Source organism: Podarcis cretensis, assembly GCF_951804945.1.
Source record: "Podarcis cretensis genome assembly, chromosome: 4".
NCBI classification, from domain to species: domain Eukaryota; kingdom Metazoa; phylum Chordata; class Lepidosauria; order Squamata; family Lacertidae; genus Podarcis; species Podarcis cretensis.
This window is the reverse complement of record NC_137173.1, coordinates 68,850,698-68,868,973: the sequence shown is the minus strand read 5'-3', so window position 1 is coordinate 68,868,973 and position 18,276 is coordinate 68,850,698. Positions and strand designations below refer to the sequence as shown.

The 18,276-nt window shown below is 41.0% G+C and overlaps 1 protein-coding gene across 2 annotated transcripts in view; it reads left to right on the top strand.

Annotated features, from left to right (window-relative positions):
• Nucleotides 1–18,276, top strand: part of PRPS2 (phosphoribosyl pyrophosphate synthetase 2) — a 34,512-nt gene that overhangs the window by 3,971 nt on the left and 12,265 nt on the right. The window contains exons 2-3 of one of the 2 annotated variants that reach the window (XM_079973003.1): nt 6,553–6,736; nt 8,286–8,300. In XM_079973003.1, coding sequence (XP_079829129.1) covers nt 6,553–6,736; nt 8,286–8,300 — 199 coding nt within the window. The remainder of the gene's footprint in view (nt 1–6,552; nt 6,737–8,285; nt 8,301–18,276) is intronic. The other variant, XM_079973004.1, reaches the window with a different exon arrangement.

Sequence of the window (18,276 nt, the reverse complement as noted above, 5' to 3'; positions counted from 1 at the left end):
GGACACTTTATAGATGAAGACTCCTATAGAATCATAGAGTTGGAAGGGACCTTCTGGATAATCTTTCTAGTGCAACCTCCTGCAATACAGGAATCTCAACACACAGTCCCCCATCCACATTGAAACCATACTGGATCCTGCTTAGCTTTGCAAATATGCTAACCGTTTTACTGCTGCACCACTAAACTCCTATAAGTTTCCCTTTTCTGCTCTTGATTGCACAAATAAAATTGGCAACTTTTTAATTAAAACAGGAGGCTACGGGATGGGCAACTCTATGGTTGTCTTCTTTGTAACAGGGCATTCTTCCCTGTCATCCTATATCCTTTGTCCCTAGGCCCATCCCTAGCATCTCCAGTTAAAGGCTTGGGTAGCAGGTGATTCAAAAGGCTTTAAACCTGAACAGCCATTTCCAGTTAGCGAGCAGTGATGTGCCAGGTGAACCAAAATATTGTAGCTTGTTCATGCTGCTGTTTATAGAAGTACACCTGAGTTTATTTCAGTGAAACTGAACACTAAGTTATGCTTGAGCTAGAAGCGAGATGCTACTCTGCGCAAGAGCTGTGGTGGTTGGGCTATATGCCTTAGTACAGTGGTACCTTGGGTTACAGACGCTTCAGGTTACAGAAGCTTCAGGTTACAGACTCTGCTAACCCAGAAATAGTACCTTGGGTTAAGAACTTTGCTTCAGGATGAGAACAGAAATCACATGGCGGCAGCAGGAGGCCCCATTAGCTAAAGTGGTACCTCAGGTTATGAACAGTTTCAGGTTAAGAACGGACCTCCAGAACGAATTAAGTTCTTAACCCAAGGTACCACTGTATACTGTATACCTAGCTTGGATCCTTAGAGTTAGTGCACATTTAAGCAAGTCTTGGTTTAGGCATAAGTATTCCATTCTTGTACTGCATGTGCATGAAAGCAAAAAACATGCTCACAAGAAGTCAGAGGCACAAAGAACTTTGTATCTCACTGATGCTCCATTAGAATGGAGAAGTGACATCAGTTTAAGGAGTTCATCCTATGAAACTGCAAACATTCACGTTAACAGTTCATGCTTGGAAGTAAGCCTCATCGACTTCAAGCATACAAGCTAAACATTTTAACCTTAAGCTGTCCTAAACTGACTCAAGAGGACCACAGCAACTCTGTTGTTGCTGCTGCATTCTCTAATTTTCCAGCACGTGATCTGGCCTGGGGCTTAGAACAAGCACTGTGTGCACTCTAATCACATCTGCTTCACGTGTGTAAACAAAAGAAGATTATTGCTTGTGTTTCTTTAGACACACACACACACCACCAATGATAGTGATGGCTCTTGGTGTTATTGGGATAGTTGTGAAAACAAAAAATAGCATAAAGTTGAAATAACTGAGCTAAAGTACAAGTTCCTTAATTGATTTGTTTCACTGATTTAAATTTGTGTAAAGCTGTGATTTCAGTCACTTTGAAGTTTCATTCGTATAACTGCTTTTTGCTGCTCAAGAGCTCAAATCTGTTTTGCTATTTATTGCTGTCCCTTGTTTCCTGGCTGGCTGTGCCACTAACGCTAACAGAAGCAATGCATGCATGCGGGCTCGTTGCTGCACATTCTGCATACACGAATAGGTACTAACTATGCATTTAAGCTTGTTGCTGTGAGACAAAATGGTAATTTGTGTGAGCAAGACGGACCATTTACCTTTTGCTTGGTGCACCTTGCTCTGTTGCAAAGGAAGCACATAGTCAAAGGATATCTCACAGAAAAGAGCACTTAGTGGGATCAGAGTTGCATTTGGTGTAGCTGTTGGTCAACTAAAACAAAACATTATTAATGTCTCTTGTTTTGAATATGTCTGATTTCCTGGCATTGCAAGTCCACATTCAGTCTTTCATAAAATCATGGAGTTGTAAGGGACCCCCTGTAATGCAGTAATCTCAACAAAAGCCTTCTGTGACAGAGCGCCATCCAACCTCTGCTTTAAAACCTGCAAGGAAAGAGAGTCTACAACCTCCCAATTGACAGCTCTTTCTATTTCTTGCCACAAAAACAATTTAGCATTTTTAAGTTACTGTTATTCTCTCCTCTCCTTTCTGATAATGAGATATATTTCTTTAGCAGCTTTTTTAAAAAGTTTGAATATCTTCTCAATCAGAATGGGACCTAAATAATAATGGAAGATGTTGAAAGGACTGCTTTTGCTTGGGGTGGTGGTGGTGGTGTAATCCCACTGGTGTGCTCAGAGTGACATTTTAGCCTTGCAACTATCCTGCGTTCAAGTTAGTCTGAGAGATACTAACTTAGTTGACCAGCTGTTTGGATTGGGGTTTTCCCACATCCAAGCACAGCACTCAAGCACTGGATCTATGACCAGGTTGACTTCGGATATTTGAGCAGGCTGAGAGCAAAGACTTGACTGTTTAGTAGGGAATGATAAGGTGCTGATTGATAGCAGGACTGGTTGACATTGTGCCTTGGAGTGCCTTGTATGTCATCAAACACACGTTTTTCTGCCACATATTCGCAAGTCAGGAAGTTGCATGTGACCTGGACAATACATGCAGTGGCTCACATACATTAACTCCCCCCTCCCCCCAAATATAGCATTTAAATGCTGTGTGTCTGTCCCTTTAAATGTGTGTGAAGCATTTTGTGTTTTCTGTCAACAACATTTAGAGCTGCAGCCACCAACTGTGGTTGGAAAAACAAATACTGCTTGTGCAGTTTAAGGGAAAGTATTCTTCTTGTTTTTGAACAGAAGCAAAATATGAATTTGGCCATCCAGATTAATACCCCAACAGGCCTCGCGGCATGCTATTTTGTTCAGTGCTTATTGCAACACACCGTCGCTGGGAGTTTGCAAGTGTGTGCTCAGCATTACGCATTAATAGAAGTGAACAATTAACCAATTGGCTCAGTATTAAAATATGGTAATCCTCTCCCAGAAAAGCCCTGAGGCAAATGCCTGTGTACATTGATAAGCCTTGCCCCGAGGGTCAACAAACTCTTGTTCTGTTGGACCAGCTTAGGGGGCAAGTTCCAGAGTCAATAGGCTGCCAGCGCATCCCGCCCTCCGAAGTTCGGCTGCCAAAATTGCACATAATTGCATACGGGCTGTTATGTTCGGGTGCAGTAATACAATGCATACAAACTGAATGGCGTGATGTACATCCCAAAATGAGGGGAGGGGGTGTAGGGATAGCATTTCAGTGAAAAATATTGGTATAACAGCAGTACAGCATTACATGTAAATGATTACATGGTGTAGAATGTGAAAGCTACATTTCCCAATTAAGCAGGAGGAAAGAATCTGCCTTCCCTATCCAGACACACTCCATAAATAGGCGATTGGTGCTGCAGCAGAGGTTTTAGGGGTCTGCATTCAGGCCCAGTCTGGAAAGTTCCTGCTTTCTTGTTCCTTTCCTTCTCTCAGGCCAAAGCAGTTGCTTAGCTTACTGCAAAAAGGCATAGCTTATTGCCCGAGTCTGGAGCGTGGTCAAATACAAAGACTGCAAGTTTAATGGACATAAGGCAAGGCTATCAAGCATAAGCAAACATTGGCCATTGCTACATTCAACTTCTCATGGCAGCGAGTCCCAAAAAGTGCATCATGAGATCCATTTGCTTCTTGTCTCTGCTTGAACCTCTTGTCAATCACTGTGTGAATCCTGAGCTCTAGGGCTATACGAGTAGTGAACTCTCAACTCTGCCCATGGTAAAGGAGCCTCAGTCCCAATTGTGCCAGATGGGGAATCTGAGGGCAGATTATGCAGCAAGTAGCTGAAGCAGCTGTTGTTGTCGTTAATTAGTTAAATTTCTTACCCACCTGTCACCAAAAGGTTCCGGGGCACATGATCGCAATTTAAAAATACAAAACTAAAAGTTTAAAATAAATGATAGTCAAGAGAATAGGGTGGGTTCTAAAAACATCCACTGGATTCCATAAGCCTTTGTGGATGGACCAGCGAGTGAGCCATACATGACAGCAGGCTCACAATGAGCCCCTCCCTCCCATCCATTTTGTGGCAAAGACCAGGTCAAGCTATGTCCAGCCATATGCACCGTACCAACAATGTACTGAGATAGACCCTTAGTTATCATGGGGGCCATGAAGTCCGGCAATTATTGGATATTGGAACAGCGTTTGAAACGCCAATTGTTCTAAATGCATTTTGCAACAGGGAATTTCATTGGTGCAAGCAGTTTCTGAGCTCTGGGTACAGTACTGTGCCTAAGATTTCTGATTAAAACTGTGGAGTGAAAGGAAAGGAGGGCCTTTTTCTGCCTCTGCACTTTCAGCTACTCTCTGATGACTGGAGAAGAGACCCTCTTAAGAATATTAGGGGGGTGGCCAAGGGAAGGACTAGGCCATGTGACAAATGCACATAATATCTTAACTGGTGTTCATTCATTTTCAGCTTTGTATTCTTGTTATGAAAAAGTGCGCCTAGACATTCCATTGTGGCGCCCCTAACCTAGGTTTAAGGTGCCATTTAGCTCCTGGCTTTCATATCTCAGTTTCTAACACTGATATTGAAGCCCCCCAACTCCACATCTGAAACTGCCTCCACCAAATTAGCTAGGGAAGCTGTAGTGCAGCAGGCTTATCACTTATCAGCCTCCCCCTTCTGTCTCTAGCATGACACCTCAGGCTATCTCGAACTCAGACACAGTTCAGATTGGACTTCTGAGGAGAGAGATGGCATTTTTATGAACAATAGCAAGCCTACTCCTCTGACCTTGACAGGTGGTGCACCAAGTACCCAGGTGGACATAAGCTGAGCTAGCTTAATGTCACTTAGATCATCCAACTAGGCTCAGTAGTAGTAGTAGTTAGCTGTTCTCTTCCCATCTGTGTACATTGGCTCACCTCTGTACCTTCCCCATCGTACTAAATCAAATAATAGGGGAGCTCCTGTGGACTGAAGAGAGAACCCATAAGCCTAGGTGGTGAGTGGGTCTGAGAGAGAATTGTGCCTAAATTGTTTTAGAATACTTGCATGAGGGCCTCTTCTGGATACTGTAAATTAAAGGCCAAGGCCATGTCCACAAGTGAAACTTACATTAGCTGTTGGGCTTCACGCCTTTGAATCAAACAAAACAAAATATAAGTGTGTTATTTCTGTCATAGGTGAATGATACTCATTTGAGTCAAAGGTACCATGGCATAAGGAGGGTATAGCTGAAGTACTGACTTGCGTAGCTTTGATTCCATTCGGAATGTAATATATTTTGGGCGGAGGGGAATTGTTTTAATAATTGTGCTGAGGTCCCTGCCGTGCATTTTATAAAATGGTGCAAATTCAAAGTGAATTAAGGAGGTTTAAAAGTGCGCCTTTGTGTATAAAATCTCCTCAGCTGTCTAGTGGTTTGGGCACTTTGCACCCGTCACCCTTCGAACTTGAACCGAAAGTTCCAAATGGCTGAATTTGATAAATTGCATAAAACAAACATTGATGTTCTTCTTGGGGAAGATCTAGCTTGATTGCCATTTTATCTGTATCACCACAGCAGAATGTTGATTAACCTTGGAGGTGGGGGGTGGAGATGGGGTAGAATCTTAATGGTTAACTAGTAGTTTTGCCCTTGATACATTTGGAATACAGTGGATTTTTTGTAACTAGGTAAATGATGCAAATTCCAGGCAGAATCGAGCCAAAGTTAAGCCCTTTTATGCTCAACTGATTTCAGTGGGAATAATAGTTAATCCTCTAATCTTATGCTCTTAAGGCCCCGTCTGCACTATACAAAGTAGTACTGCACCACTTTAAATAGTCATGGCTTCCTCCCTAGAAACCTTCAAACTAGTTTGCTGGGAAGCTGAGAGCTACACTTCTCAGAATGGCTTAACAATCAATTCTTCTTCCCAGGAGTTAGTGAGTTGAGACTTAACAGTATGCAAGTAGTACAACACCCTATAAAGGCGAAGCCTGTGGTTAAGTCTATCATAACACGTGAAACCTCTGATCACGTTGTCACAACTTGTTGGTTTTTAAGGACCCCTCTTAAGGACGCAGGTGGCGCTGTGGGTTAAAGCCTCAGCGCCTAGGGCTTGCCGATCGAAAGGTCGGCGGTTCGAATCCCTGCGGTGGGGTGCGCTCCCGCTGCTCGGTCCCAGCGCCTGCCAACCTAGCAGTTCGAAAGCACCTCCGGGTGCAAGTAGATAAATAGGGACCGCTTACCAGCGGGAAGGTAAACGGCGTTTCCGTGTGCGGCTCTGGCTCTGGCTCTGGCCAGAGCAGCGATGTCACGCTGGCCACGTGACCCGGAAGTGTCTCCGGACAGCGCTGGCCCCTGGCCTCTTAAGTGAGATGGGCGCACAACCCCAGAGTCTGTCAAGACTGGCCCGTACGGGCAGGGGTACCTTTACCTTTACCTTTAAGGACCCCTCTTGCCTGAAAAGCACTTTTTGGGTTTGGGGAGTAAGCCTGTGTCTGGAACATTATCTGCAGAGATCTAAGCTGCTTAGTTAAAATGTATTGTTTAGGAAGAGAATTTAAGTATTACTTGTCTGCTTTATAGACTTAACATGCCCAGTCATGTCATCGTTGTGTCTCCATTTTTCTTTCCAGTGTAGAGATTGGTGAGAGTGTAAGAGGGGAAGATGTCTATATCATCCAGAGTGGTTGTGGTGAAATAAACGACAATTTGATGGAGCTTCTCATCATGATCAATGCTTGCAAGATTGCGTCGTCCTCCCGAGTTACGGCTGTAATCCCATGTTTCCCTTACGCTAGGCAAGATAAGAAAGACAAGGTAGGTGAGCGGTGGTTACTTCCTGAAGGTGTTTGTCAAAATAAGAGTCATCTTCTCCTGCCCCCGCACATTCGCCCTGATTTGCCAAATTATGAAATGTATTTAGAATCTTTGGCTCTCCAGGTGTTGATTGGCCCCAGAGAAAGCATGGTCAATGGTCAGGGTTGAGGGGAGTTTAAGTTCAGCAACATCTGGAGGGCCAAATGTTCCCCACCCTTCATTTAGACTATTATAAACAACCTAGTGTAGTTATAGCTGCATTCTGCAGAATTCTTAGTTAGAAGCAAAGTTTCCAGTGAAATTGGTAAACTTTGCTCCCAAGTGATTTTTTATCTTAAGTGGCAAAGAGGATTCTTCCTCCCTAACCCATCATGATGGTCCTGAGATCAATATGGCATACTTGGTAGTTGATACGGCAAATATTAATGTTGCAAATGAGAGCTGAGTACATCTACCACAAACACAGTTGAAAAATCCAAATGTAAGTACCTGTGGGTGTGTTTGGCATAAAAATAGTCAGCATAGTATGAAGCAAGGAATATATTATTGTATGCAGTATAGTTCTCGTTATTTTTCATGCTTAGATACCGATAAATAATTGTATGCATTCATGTCAATGTTACACCTTTGCTTTAAACAAATCAAAAGGATGCCTCCTAGCAAATCTTCCTATGCTGTGTCTTCTGCCTCAGTTTAATTCTTTTACTCAATTATGTTAATTGTGCTGTTTTCCATACTTTAGTAATGCATTCTTTTAATTATAGGCATTCTTGGGCTCAAGTGTTTGGCTACCACAATTTTTGCAGCTGTGAACAAATCAGTTAGAGGCATAACACATTCTGAAAAATATTGTGCTTAGACAACCACGTGAGATTAGTTTTGGGACTGAGCAATAAGTTATAATTAGTTCTAACCACACTCTTGGAATGACAGGGCAGGGAAATGCCATGGGAAATTGCATCTCCAGTCATTATTTACCATTATAAATCTTATGCAACTTGTTTGGAGTACAATACCCCACAACTTTATAGTGATCCCCCCCCCTTTAAATTAGATAAACCTGCTTCACTTTTCCATTTTGGAACATTTTGTTCTATTCATATTAGAATATTGGAGAGCTGATCATTCTTCCCCAGTAATGAAACTTATTTCTACTTAAGATCTCTTACAATAAGATGACAAGTTTTTGATAATGACCTTTTGCTGCCTTAAAGGTTGAAAAAAAAAAAGATGCTGAACCAAGTGATCTCAGAGTTCCATTTTTTACTTTTATAGTTTCTTACCTTAAAGGGAAGTCACTGAGGATGCAATATTCTCTTTAGTTCTTCAAATCATATGCAACATCCTTCTTTCAATATGTCGAATCTCACTACCTGATATTTAACCCGTATACACATTCTTTTCGCAACACTAAAATTTTCACCGCATATGAAAGAGGTCAATGGGAATTCTGATTGAAATGATTTTTAAAATTTATCCTATTCTTGCAGATGAGAGAACAGGATTTGCATATTTCATTAATTGACTTTTGTTGTGTTTTCCTATATAGGACCAAGGTAGATGGGTAAGTGGTACTTTACAGCTATCTTGATTTAAAATGTACCATGGATTATTAGAATCTCAGCTGACCCATTTTGATCTCAACTTCAGTTTAATTGCATAATTTTTAACTACGTTTGAGCAAGCTCTGCCTCCCTTATCAAGAAAGGAAAAAAACCTGGGATTTTTGCATTTCCAGATAACTTTACTACTTTTTGCCAACACAACAAAGTTCATACTGAAGTTTATATCAGACCTTTCCCAAAGTAAACGAAAAATTAGGTAACTCAGAGCAGGAAAGTTTTAAATCTAAGCCACTATTTAAGACTTATGTGTGTCTATATAGGATATTCACCGCACATGCAGAGCAAATTCCTTGATTATTGGAGAAGCAGCATAAATCAATCACAGTTTTGAAGGAGAAAACTGGAAATTGGGTTGTGTAGGCATGACACACACACACACAGCAGAAACATATAAGCCAAAAAGTGTGGTAGACAAGTTCACCTGTCCAGACCCAGAAGTTTGGTGTGGTTCTATAGGATGCTGAGAAAGTGACTGGAAATTTCCAGGTTTCAGATCTTCTAAAAATATTAATGTCATTCTGAAATAATTGTTGTTTGTGTTACATAAAGGAGCTGTGACTAATAGCTTTGTCTCTTGCTCTTAATCCTAAAGTATAATTTGTAAGCAGAGAGCAAAATGTCCAGGAGCTAACTCCTTGAAGGTTCAAGAATTTGGTTTTTAGAAGGGTTTTAAAAAATGCCAACTTAGACAGTTCACTGATTTCCAGATGTTATTTACGAAACATACATGCCAGACTAGCACTTATGAATGATTCTTCTGTTGGCTCATTGGGTTCCCTTTTGAAGCATTGATTTGCCCCAATCAGAAAAAGAGATGCTAAGTGGAAATGTTTGCTGTACTAGAGAAGGAACAATATTTTCCCTTGGGTCAGTTTGGCTAGCAGCCCTCGAATTCTGGGTCTTCTCCCGTGTTGTGTGACTTGGCTTGTTCACTTGGGTGACTTGGGTTTACTTGCTAAGCTGTTCCCTGTAGGCACCTTTTGTCATGGTGCTCTTGGACTCGAGGCACGTTGCAATCTAGATGACGTGGAACCCGATTGTGCAAGTCTCTCCTTGCCCAGTGTTTGTACTAAAAGGCGATCGCCAACATTGCACCTGCTCGCTCTTTCTCTCCTCCACCTGCGTATCATCCAACCTTGAAGAGCAGATTTTTGGGCAGTTTGGGGCAGAGATGGAAGAAAGAAAGGAGAAGACCATTGTGCAAGTTAGGCTGACACAAACTGGATGACACCCAGAGCGCTTACAATTTGGCAGCATCAACAAGCTATTATTTGAAGTAAATCTTACGCTGGTGTGTGGATGTGGTTTTCTGAATATTCAAAAAGTGACAACATATTAATGGCTTCACACGGGAAGACACCTTAGTCTTCAGAAAGTGTTAATGACCAATTTCCCTCTTTGCTAATGAGAACCAGATAAATAGCTTGGATGTGACCTATCTACAGTTGGGCTTTGAGCGGCCAGAACATCCCATGAGGCAAAGTAAACACTTCCTACTAATTATCAGAGATGTCCTCTCTGCGCTTGTCACACTGGTGTCTTGACAAGATGTAGCTTATAAGCAGTGGCTCTTGGTTCTGGCATCTATCAATGCTGCTTTAGCACTTCATTTTTCAGTCCCGAGATCAATAATGTACGCAGTATGTTGAACTTTGCCTCCTGGCTGCTGATGTTGCAGAATAGCCAGGGAAGAGAGGTATGTCTTCAGCTATATGCTTTGGCTGAATGAAATTCTTCACATTTTTTATAATTAGCCATATTTTTGAAAAATATGTGTATTTGACTATATTGTCTTCCACTAATGTCACTGTTTGGATTTTCAGTTGTGTGAATTTATTCTTGAAAGAGTGGGCAGTTTGAGGTGTGTGTAATCACAAGCTCTAGTGCTATGCAGTCACCCATTCATTCTTTGTGAGAGGTGCAGAACTTCTGAGCAAACTACATTGCAATGAATGTGTACCATATGGCAGAAGCGGTTGGTGGATTGTGTCATGCATGTGACTCTGCTATGAGTAAGGGGAAGCTGATTGCCCCATCTCAGTTAAATGAGCTCAGCCCCAAATCATGGCTGTCTGTGTATCAGCTGTGCAGGTAGTGGTTTCTCTCACAGTTCTTTCTCAGTTCTGTTGTTCTGCAGTTACTTTTCTGTTCTGAGTGTCTGCTCCCCCCCCTTTCTTTCTCTATCCCCTTTTGTCCATTTTCAGCCTTTTACAACTCTCCTTTCTTCTCCTGACTTTTTCCACTTCCTGCAGGCATTGCAGCTGCTTTGCATCCTGAGCATTTGTGTAGGAATTAGGACAAGCTTCCTAAAATGAAATGTAAAAGAAGCAGTAAAAAAGTTAGGGGTGTGGGGGTTCTTGGAAGAGTTGGCCCTTAGTGGGACAGTTGCATTTCAAGTATTTTCAAATGCTACATTTTAGCAAGATGAATTTCTGTAGCAATACTGTATGTCCCATTCTGCCAAAATATTGCATGCTTTGACCTGAATGAAAGTCATGATAAACCTGGTGGTTGGTGAGGCAAACCTTTATGGAGGAAACAACTTATCGTTGTGTTTTGCATCAGAAAATGGGGTGATCTGGAATGCATTCCATTCCCCCCCCCACACTTCTTAGTGCTTTCAAAGTATCTAAATGCCATTTTGGAAAAGGCCCACTTCCCAGTTAAATCTGGTTCATCATTCCTAAGAACTAAGCTTCATCACATGGGGAAATGATGTCACTGTTTACTACTTGAAGAGGAATGATTTGTTCACTGTTCAGTTCCAAACTACATATTACCTCAGTAGCCAAATATTTCCAAATACACACTTGCTTAGGCAACACTTAATGTAATGTGTGGTGGGGGCAAGGGTAGAGGACCATTTGAAATTGGTTGGGGTGCTCAGCACCATTGATACGCCTTGAAAATTCTGCCCTGCTGGTTTCTCTCCTAGTTGTTTCAGGTATCTGAAACCAGATTTCCTTTTCGGGTTAAGGAGATTTTTTTTCAATTTTTTTTTAAAGATCTTTCATAATACAATGCAATGCAATAACAAATCTAAACGAGAGAGAGAGAAGAATGCAAAGTCCTCTGTCACAAGTAGGTCTCCATTTTTTCTCACAGCCTCCTTGGGAGATCTCTGGGGACCTGTGGTTCTCCAAGTGGATAGTTCAGTTGTTTACGATGTGGTGCTGATAATCCCAAGGTTGCAGGTTCGATCCTTGAACGGGACAGCTGCTTATTCCTGCATTGCTGGGGGTTGGACTAGATGATCCTCAGGGTCCCTTCCAATTCTACGATTCTATGAAATCCAATCATTCCCAGCCAGCACGGCCAATGCTCAGGGATTAGGGGAACTGTAGTCTAATATCAGTTGGGCCCCAGATTTTCAACCCTTGGTTTAAAAAAACTGTCAGGGAAGTGTTTGTAAGGGGATGAGGGAAGAGCTGATCTTTCCCCTGCCCCCAGATTATCTTCACAAGGCAAATGGGTTTGAGTGGGGAAGGGAAGTTGCAGCAGAACAACAGGAAGCCAAGTGGTTCATTTGTGCAGGTCTCTTCTGCAGATTGCCCGCCCCCCCATTGTCGTTGTGTTTCCTTATAAGAAGCCGTGGTTTTCAGCATGCATTTGTGTTTGTGTTTGGCCCTGACTATATTAAAGTAGTTTGGATGTCTGGAGTTAGCAAGTGGCTTAAAAAATATCCAAAGAGGTCTAAAACAGAAGCCCTTGGACTTCCGGAGGCGGCGCGAAACAGCAATGGCGGTCCTCTTCGTGCTCTGAAGAGGGGCTCCGCAGAAAAGGGTCGTTCGCTGCGGCTTAGCGGCGACCCATCAAGAAAAACCACGGGCAGAGTGAGCTCGTGGCTGTGGGACTTGGCGGGCGCCAGAAGCCCCCCAGAAACGGAGAAGGAACCCCATAAGGGGCTCCGGAACGTGAAAGGGGGAGCGGCGCTGTGAGTTCATCGCTCTTTCTGCGGGAAGCAAAGCCGCGCGGCTGCTGCTGATGAGCGCCGACCTTTCTTCTTGGAACATCAGATTTGCAACTACAACCCGTGAGTAAGGGGACTTAAAAATTATCGGGACTAAAGTATTAAATTAGGCTGAAAACGGGAAACGTAACCAGGAAGTCCGTTTCCCGACCGTGCTAAAGAGATCAAAGCAAAGTTTGACAAGCGGGAGGCACTTTGAAAGAACTATAAAAAAGATTGGATTATCGTGCAGACTATTGAACTTTTGGCAGGGATTAAAAGAGACAATTTCGGAGTATCTATGCTGATTTTCTGACTGGATCTTCCTTCTTCCTTTGGGATTTATAAATAATTGAAGAAACCAAATCTGTGGGCTGCCAGGGTAAAGAAGAACTGTCAAACTGCCAAACTGCTGATATTGTTTTTAAGGTTGAAAGTGTTGCATGTAAACGTTACACCATAGAAGAAATAGGGAAACTGTTTCTTGCACCCTCTCTGAGACTTTGTATTAAGTTGGGGAAAGCTTAATGCTAAAAAGAAACTAAAAGACCTTTTAGAACTTCAGTTGTTTCTTCTTTGGATTATTGGGATTGTAAAGAAGGAAAAACCTCTTTCTTTCGGTTGAACTTTATTACTCCCCCTAGAGGACTTTGGATTTATAATTCTCTGGGAACTATATTGTGTTCTGATTCTCTGCTGCCTGGTTGTTTATACTTTGGAACTGTCTCTCTCATGGGAACACATACAGTCTGACCTTGATATACAGACGGGATTGGAATGAGTGACGCAGGGAAAACAAGGCTGGCTAAAATAAAGGCAAAACAATTGGTACAAACAACTTTGACTTCCCAACCACGTAGATCATCTGTCCCAGCTGTTCTAGAAATACAAAAAGGGGCTGTTGAGCAGACATCTACAGGGGATATGGCTTCAGGAGGATCTGAAAAAGTTTTAAATCAGATCCTAGAACAACTGGCAATTCTAAATAAAAAGGCGGGCGAACATTCGACTAAAATTGATCAAGCCACATCCTCAATAAATAAATTGACTGACCAGGTGGCTCAACACACACAAGCAATTGGGAATCTTCAAGAAGCAATAGCAGAGAATCACAAACTGGCTGAGGAAGCCAAACAAAAAGCAGAGGAAGCCAACTTGAAAGTTGAGGCATTAAAGGTGGAGGTGAAGCCGTTGCATAAACAGATTAGTGAACAGCAGGCCTACTGGTCAATGACTGAACTGAGAAATCGGGAAAGCAATCTTAGACTTAGAGCTATTCCAGAACTTGAACAGGAAGATCTGATTGGTTATCTGACATTAGAATTTTCAAAGTTCTGGGGTATTGAAGAGGATAAGGATTTTAAAATTGTGACTGCTTTCAGATTGGGAAGAGTGACGAGGAGGGATAAACCCAGAGACTGTTTGATCATTTTAAGATCTAAGCAAGAGAGAGATAAAATATTAGGCCTTCATTTTGGAAAATCACTTGACATCCACGGCAACAGAGCTGAAATTTACAGAGACATACCAAAACAGCTTTTGGATCTTAGAGCGACGTATATAGAACTTGCAAAATTACTGAGAGGCAACTCAATTCCTTATAGGTGGGAGTTTCCTCAAGGACTATCTTTTAATTTCAAAGGAAAGAAAGTTAAAATTAGAACAGCAGAAGACCAACAAAAGTTCTTGAACGACCACGAAGAGGATCTACAGAAAGGGACAACAGGAGCCTGGCCACCGCCACCGCTTACACCTATACTGGCACCTACTCCCTCGGGACCAGAGGACCAAAAGAAAGGGACGTCACCACAGGACCAATAGATTGACCCAGGATGTCTCTGCAGCTTCTTAGTTGGAATATAAATGGCGGAAATTCCCCAGAGAAAAGAAGAAGAATTTTTCATATATTGAAAAAAGAACAATTGGACATCATCTGCTTGCAGGAAACACATGTGACCAGGCTCCATAGAAAAGTCTTGATTAATAAAAGATTAGGCCAAGAATTCATCTCATCGGATAAAGTAAAGAAAAGAGGAGTGGTGATTTATGCAAAGGAGAGCCTGTCACCAAAATTTTTATTCAAAGATGAGCAAGGAAGAGTTTTGACTATTGAAATACAGGCCCAAGGAGAAAAATTTTTGCTATTAGGAATTTATGCACCGAACGAGGGGAAATCAGAATTTTATAGGAAACTGCATGAGACAATCCTGGACTATTTGGACTACACCAACATCATTATGATGGGAGATATGAACGGAGTGGTCTCTACAAATATGGATAAGTCACAAGACCTAAGTCTAACAAAAGATGGCAGACTACCCAAAACTTTTTTTGAACTAACTGACAATATGGACTTAATCGATATTTGGAGGACTAAGAATCCCTTAGGTAGAGAAGGAACTTTCTTTTCTGAGGCTCATCTGTCATGGACAAGAATAGACCAAATATGGACAACTAGAAGGCTGGCACCTATGATTAGAAAAGTGGAAATCTGCCCAAAAACTTGCTCCGACCATAACGCTATGAAAATGGAATTAAGACTTACTCCAATCGGCTCCTTTAGATGGAAAATGAATGACACCCTATTAAGAGATCAGGAGATTGTGAAGAAGGCCCAAAAAACCTTGAAAGATTATTTTGAAATAAATTTGAATACTACGGTGGAAAGGAGAACAATCTGGGATGCAAGCAAAGCAGTTATGAGAGGGTTTCTGATACAACAGAACACGATAAAGAAAAGAATCTGGAATGGGAAAAAAGATAAGATTTTAGAGAAGATAAGAGATGGAGAGAAAAAGTTGAGATCTAAGCCAAAATCGAAGGAGATCTTGAGAGAAATTAAATTTTACCAAGCACAGTACACGAAACTGATAAATCAAGAAGTTGAGTGGAAAATTAAACAAATGAAACAAAGATCATTTGAATCAGCTAACAAGTGTGGGAAACTATTAGCATGGCAATTGAAAAAGAGACAAAAATTGAATACAGTCACCAATCTAGAGATTGAAGGGAAAGATATCCAGAAACCCGAAGAAATTAGGAAGTGTTTCCAGAGATATTTCAAAAAGCTCTATACTCAAGGGCCACAAGAGGAGAAGGAGATAGACCAATTTTTGAAAACAAATGGTTTACCAAAACTTGCCCAGGAAAAGAGAACAATCCTGAATCATAAAATAACACAACAAGAAATAGAGGGTGCCATCCAGAATATGCAACTAGGCAAATCTCCAGGTCCGGATGGGCTTACCTCCAAGTATTATAAGATATTGAAAGATTATTTGATACAACCATTAATGGAGGTATGCAATCAGATTTTGGAGGGGAAGAAGGCACCGGAATCGTGGAAAGAAGCCTTCATCACATTGATCCCTAAAGTGGAAACTGAAAAGACTCAACTTAAGAACTACCGTCCCATCTCACTCCTAAATGTGGATTACAAAATTTTTGCAGATATTTTGGCAAGTAGATTTAAAAAAGTATTAAATGAAGTAATTCACAAGGACCAGGCAGGCTTTCTCCCAGGAAGACATTTGTCTGATAATACTAGGAATATTATTGATATTTTGGAACTTTTGCAAACCAACATTAATACAAAATCAGTGTTAATTTTTGTTGATGCGGAGAAGGCCTTTGATAACATTTCTTGGAGGTTTATGAAGAAAAATTTGGAAGGGATGGGAGTGGGACGGGGGGTTGAAAATGGAATAGAGGCAATTTATTCAGAGCAGAAAGCTAAACTGATAGTAAACAATGTGGTGACAGAAGAATTTAAAATTGAAAAAGGAACACGACAAGGTTGCCCCCTATCCCCTCTGTTATTTATTTCTGTTCTGGAGGTGCTTTTGAACATGATTAGGGAAGACCGGTTGGTACAAGGAATACAGGTCGGAGTGAAACAATTTAAATTGAAAGCTTTTGCAGATGATTTGGTTTTAACACTACAGGAGCCAGAATCTAGTACGAAGAGAGTGTTAGAATTAATTTATGAATTTGGTCGGGTAGCGGGGTTCAAACTGAACAAGCAAAAAACCAAGGTTTTGGAGAAAAATCTGACACCTTTGGAAATAGATGGGTTTCAGAAAGAGACAGAGTTAAATGTTGTTAAAAAGGTAAAATACCTAGGGGTAAACTTGTCTGCCAAAAATTTGAACCTATTTAAAGATAATTATGAAAAATGCTGGTCAGAAATTAAGAAAGATTTAGAGATCTGGTCAAGATTGAAACTTTCCTTGTTGGGTCGAATTGCAGCTATAAAGATGAATGTATTGCCGAAGATGTTATTTTTGTTTCAGACCCTACAGATCGTGGACAGAGTGGAGTGTTTTGGGAAGTGGCAGAAAGATATTTCTAGGTTTGTCTGGCAGGGCAAAAAGCCCCGAATAAAATTTAAAATATTAACGGATGTAAAAGAGAGAGGGGGGTTTGCCCTGCCAGATTTAAGGTTATATTATGAAGCTGCGGCTTTCTGCTGGATGAAAGATTGGTTACTCCTTGAGAACACTGACGTCCTAGATCTGGAAGGGTATAATAATGTTTTTGGATGGCATGCATATTTGTGGTACGATAAGGTAAAGGTTCATAAAATGTTTAAAAACCATATTGTCAGGAAAGCTATATTTATGGTCTGGACAAAATACAAAGACTTATTGGAAGGTAAGACCCCGAGGTGGTTATCACCAGCGGAGGCCAAGGTTCGAAAAAAACCCAATATGGAGGCCGGATGGCCGAAATACTGGGAAATAATAGAAAAAATTGGAGATAATTGGAGGCTGCAGAGCTTTGAAAAATTAAAGAATAGGGTGCAAGACTGGTTTCATTATGCTCAAATTCAAGAGGTTTTTAAGTCAGACAAAAAAATAGGATTCCAGGTGGAAAAATCGAAATTAGAGACAGAACTGTTAGAACCTAAGACCCAAGGCGCTTTCGAGAATGTATAACTTGCTGCTTAAATGGAACACCCAGGATGAGATAGTCAAATCAGCCATGATAAAATGGGCTCAGGATATTGGGTACAACATTATGTTAGAAGACTGGGAAAGGTTATGGACCACTGGAATGAAATTCACGGCATGTAATGCCCTGAAGGAAAATATTATGAAAATGATATATAGGTGGTACATGACCCCAGTCAAACTTGCAAAAATATATCATCGGTCTGATAATAAATGTTGGAAATGTAAGGAGGCTGAAGGGACATTCTTTCATCTTTGGTGGACTTGTCCAAAAGTGAAGGCCTTCTGGGAAATGATCTATAATGAGTTAAAAAAGGTGTTTAGGTACACCTTCCCTAAGAAACTAGAGGCCTTCCTCCTGGGCATTGTGGACCAAAAGGTGTTAAAGAAGGATAGAACTTTTTTTATGTATGCAACTACAGCAGCAAGAATACTCATTGCAAAATATTGGAAGATACAAGACCTTCCTACGCTGGAAGAGTGGCAGACGCAGTTGATGGACTATATGGAACTGGCTGAAATGACTGGCAGAATCCGAGATCTGGGAGAAGAGACAATGGAAGAGGACTGGAAGAAATTTAAGGACTATTTACAAAAACATTATAAGTTGTATGAATGTTAAGAATCTGCATGACCTGGAAATTTTAGCTCCTGCAATTAGATTAGGAAAATAGAAAGTTAAGTTATAAGTAAGAAAAAGTTGAAATTTAAAGTTATTTTATGTATTATCTTAAGGTATAAATATTTGACAAAAGGTACTTTAAATTTAGAAGTAAAACACTCTGAAAGATATAAATAAGATACGAAACAAGGTAATAATTTGCTGATATGTTTATTGTAAAGAACGCAGGGTGAGGGAGATGTGGGGAAGTCCAGTTAGTAACCTAAAAATGTATTTTGAAAGTTGGATTGTTTTTCTTTCTTTCTTTTTTCTGGTTTGTCCTTCTTTTTCTTTTCTGTAAACTGAAAATGTAATAAAAATTTTAATAAAAAAAACACAAAAAAAACCAGAAG